Source organism: Lolium rigidum, chromosome 1 (assembly GCF_022539505.1).
Source record: "Lolium rigidum isolate FL_2022 chromosome 1, APGP_CSIRO_Lrig_0.1, whole genome shotgun sequence".
NCBI classification, from domain to species: Eukaryota; Viridiplantae; Streptophyta; class Magnoliopsida; order Poales; family Poaceae; genus Lolium; species Lolium rigidum.
In genome coordinates, this window is record NC_061508.1 from 44,894,041 (window position 1) to 44,898,029 (window position 3,989).

General features: G+C 57.7%; 2 protein-coding genes across 2 annotated transcripts; both read left to right on the plus strand.

Annotated features, from left to right (window-relative positions):
• Positions 1–595: 595 nt before the first annotated feature.
• On the plus strand, positions 596–2,005 carry LOC124707395 (pentatricopeptide repeat-containing protein At3g29230-like). The gene has a single exon (XM_047239051.1). The coding sequence runs from the start codon at positions 596–598 to the stop codon at positions 2,003–2,005; it is 1,410 nt and encodes a 469-aa protein (XP_047095007.1).
• A 411-nt stretch (positions 2,006–2,416) lies between these two features.
• LOC124672168 (12-oxophytodienoate reductase 1-like) lies at positions 2,417–3,844 on the plus strand. Its single transcript, XM_047208446.1, has 2 exons — positions 2,417–2,838; positions 2,957–3,844. Exons 1-2 carry the CDS (start codon positions 2,499–2,501, stop codon positions 3,739–3,741), a joined length of 1,125 nt encoding a protein of 374 aa, XP_047064402.1. The 5' UTR covers positions 2,417–2,498; the 3' UTR covers positions 3,742–3,844.
• The last annotated feature ends 145 nt before the right edge of the window (positions 3,845–3,989 follow it).

A 3,989-nucleotide genomic window follows, 5' to 3' on the forward strand; every position in this document is an offset into this window, starting at 1 on the left:
AGTTGCTTCTTAGGGTGGGGGCGCTACCAGTTATCTGGACGCTTTGGCTGAGTAGAAATGACAAGATTTTTAATGACAAAAATTTCTCCTTGTTGCAGGTCATCTACAGATGTACAGGGATTCTTTGTTCATGGTTACCTCTTCAGCGCATGGAGAACCGAGACCTATTTACGGAGGTCTGTACACGGTTGGAGGCTACGGCGAGGGATACTTATTCCCTACATGGGTGGCAGCATAGTCTACGGATTGAAGCCCCACCCACACCTTAGGTGTTATGTGATTCATTCCGATATGTATTTCGCCTAGATATATTTTTAGTTTAGCTTTTTTTTAGACTTGAGACTCAAAAACGGCTGTGTGCATTTTGGTTATGCAGAGACTGGATGTCCCAAAAAGGTAACAAAGCATCCTTTATCGAAAACCGAGTTCCACAAGCCTGCTGCAGCAACGGGAGCAGGAGCAGCCTCTGCTAAATTCTGAATTCTGTTGGAGCAGCCTGCTGAAGTTCAATATGTGACGGCTGGGGGAACGGCGATTACAAATCCCGCTTATTACGGAGGCTAATGGGGAGATTCGGTTTCGAGGTGAAAAAGAGATGCAGCCGAGGACGATTCCGCGCGACCGCGCCGCCCTCCTACGCGCGATCGCCGGACGCCCCGGCTGTCGCGAAGAGCAGGCACTCCACTGCCTGGCCTGCAAGCTGGGCCTCGCCTCCGACGTCGTGCTGGCCACCGCCTTGCTCGCCCGCTACGGCAAGCGCGGCCTCCTAGCTCACGCCCAGAGACTGTTCGACGAGATGCCGCGCCGGGACGGGATCGCCTACAACGCCATGCTGGCCGCGCTCGGCCATTCTGGTAGGACAGCGGACGCCCGGAGGCTGTTCGACAGAATGCCTGATAATGACAGGACCGCGGCCTCATGGAACACGGTGCTGACTTGCTACTGCAGAGCCGGCGACCTGGCCTCCGCCAGGGAAGTCTTTGAGGCGAGCCTCCGCGTGAAGATGAGCAGCGTCGTGTCGTGGAACGCGATGATCGACGGGTACTGCAAGGCCGGGCGGATGGATGCTGCCCGGGAGCTGTTGGACCGTATGTGCTCTTCGTTGCGGGACGTCGTGACGTGGAACACTATGATGGCGGGGTATCTGCACCGGGGAGACCCCTCCGCTGCCATCGCGATGTTCCGCTGGCTGATGCAGCGGCAGGATGATCAGCGGACGCCGAGGCCCACAGCAGTCACCATGGCTACGGTGGTGACCGCCTGTGCGCAGGTAGGGGACTTCGCCTTGGGTCGTGCCGTCCATCTCTCCATCCGGAAGCTGAGGTTGACCCCCGACGCGGTGCTGAGCAACGCCCTCATGGACATGTACTTCAAGTGCGGGAGCGTGGACCGTGCGCTGGAAGTCTTCGACACCATGCCCGGCACCCCAAACCTCTTCTGCTGGAACACGTTGATCGCTGGGCTCGGGAGGAACGGCCGCGGCGAGGACGCCGTCAGGGCGTTCCGCGACATGGTCGAGACGAGCAGAAATACGAAGAGAAGTGAGGCCAGGCCGGACGCGGTGACGTTCGTGGCGCTCCTGTCGGCGTGCAGCCACTCTGGCCTGGTGGCCGAGGGCCGGGGGCTCTTCGCTGAGATGCTGACGGTCCACGGCGTGGCTCCCGCGGCGGAGCACTACGGCTGCATGGTGGACCTCCTGTGCCGCGCGGGGCTGCTCGGAGACGCCGTGCAGCTCGTGCGGACGATGCCCGTCCGCCCCAACGCCAAGGTCCTGGGGTGCCTGTTGCTGCACGCGCGCAGCTCCGGGGAGGACGGCGTCAGGGTGAGCGAGTGGGCGGCGGAGCGGATCGCGGAGCTGGACCTCCGCGACGGCGCGGCGTACGGCCTGTCCAACATGTACGCGTCCCTGCAGAGGTGGGATCACGTCGAGAGGCACCGGAGCGAGCTGGCGAACGCCGCGGCCGTGGCGAACGGGAAGGAGCCTGGCCGGAGTACTACGGTCTAGCTGCTGCACAAGGTGATTGAGGAGCTGCTAGCGTAGGATTTCTACAAACAAGCACGCACACGTGCATGGACACTGCACCACCCGATCAAAGTCAAGATGAATGCAACAGAAGTGACAATTGACAGTAATCCCAACGTTTGCAGTGACGTTGGACGGTGTAAGCACGTGCCAGAAGTCTCTGCTACCTGCTGGCGAATCACAATGGATCACCACACATTTGATTGGTGTGCAGAGTGAACACGAGTATCTTGCTGTCACTGCGCATGGTGGAAATGGGAACGGACTGGCCGGCCGAATCCAACAATGTGCGCCCGTCGGAGAAGAGACGTGTGGCACGTCATGCCACACGGGGAGAGGTCCACACCAACACCTATAAATTCAGATAGCCATCAGCCGACTGAGCCACACAGACAAAGAGAACAGACCTCACAAACAAGAAACAGAGCAAGTTCAGTGATTCCTCTGCAATCCACAACCAACCGAGAGAGAGAAGATGGTGGCGAAGGAGGCGATGCCGTTGCTGACGCCGCACAAGCTGGGGCAGTTCGACCTCTCCCACCGTGTGGTGCTCGCGCCTTTGACGCGGTGCCGCTCCTACGGCAGCGTGCCACAGCCGCACGCGGCGCTCTACTACTCGCAGCGGGCGACCAAAGGCGGCCTCCTCATCTCCGAGGCCACGGACGTCTCTGTCACCGCGAAAGGGTATCCTGAGACTCCAGGCATCTGGACGCCTGAGCAGGTTGAAGCTTGGAAGCCCATCGTCGACGCCGTCCACCGGAAGGGAGCGTTCTTCTTCTGCCAGATTTGGCATGTCGGGAGGGTCTCCACAAACGGTAAATTCGACATCCATGCTAGTATCTAATTTTGCGTTGGTGACATCTGTGAAAAAATTATCTGATTCGGCAAGTGCTATTTATTAGTGGCTAATCATCCCGCCTCGGTTCAAAATAGATTACCAGCCGGATGGCCAGGCGCCGATCTCCAGCACGGATAAGCAGATAACGCCCGAGCCGGATGGGCGGCACGACGCCGAGGGCGGCGTAGTGTACTCCAAACCCCGCCGGCTTCAGATAGAAGAGATTCCCGCGATCGTCGATGACTTTAGACACGCTGCTCGGAACGCCATCGAGGCGGGCTTCGACGGCGTGGAGATCCATGGCGCGCATGGGTACCTCTTGGAGCAGTTCATGAAAGACAGCTGCAATGACCGCACCGATGAGTACGGTGGCAGCCTCGAGAACCGATGCCGCTTTGCGGTTGAGGTGATTGATGCGGTTGTTCGTGAGGTGGGCGCGGAACGTGTGGGCATCAGACTGTCTCCTTTTGTGGACTACATGGATTGCTACGACTCTGATCCACATGCCCTGGGTGCATACATGGTGCAACAACTTAACAAACACCAGGGGTTCCTGTACTGCCACATGGTTGAACCTCGGATGGCCATTGTGGATGGCCGTCGGCAGATACTTCACGGGCTTCTACCCTTCAGGAAAGCATTCAACGGCACTTTCATTGCGGCCGGAGGGTACGATCGGGAGGAAGGCAACAAGGTCGTCGCTGACGGCTATGCTGACCTTGTCGCCTACGGGAGGCTCTTTCTGGCTAATCCGGATTTGCCAAAGAGATTTGAGCTAGGTGTCCCCTTGAACAAGTACGACCGTTCCACCTTCTACACACAAGATCCCGTCGTTGGCTACACAGACTATCCTTTTCATGATGGCTCAACTGCTGAATAGTTCGCCCACTTGACTTCAATTTATAACAGGCCTCGCAAAACAAAAACCATTCGACATATCGGTTTCACTTGTCAAGCAATGGTAGTGAAGAGTTGAACTTGCAATCACTGAAAACCAAGAATGATAAACTGGCCACATGTTGTCATGAAGCTGTCCAATTATTTAGGTAAATGCTTGAGATCAGCCGACCGATCTGGAGCGAAAGATCGGTCGTCTCTCGCGCGCCGCGCGCCTTTCTTTCCTCTGGT

Excerpts from the sequence above, each read along its gene's own strand:
- LOC124707395 (XM_047239051.1), top strand. The coding sequence starts at position 596 with ATGCAGCCGAGGACGATTCCGCGCGACCGCGCCGCCCTCCTACGCGCG.
- LOC124672168 (XM_047208446.1), top strand. The coding sequence starts at position 2,499 with ATGGTGGCGAAGGAGGCGATGCCGTTGCTGACGCCGCACAAGCTGGGG. Across the intron at positions 2,839-2,956 it reads CGGGAGGGTCTCCACAAACG|ATTACCAGCCGGATGGCCAG; the intron begins GTAAATTCGACA and ends GGTTCAAAATAG.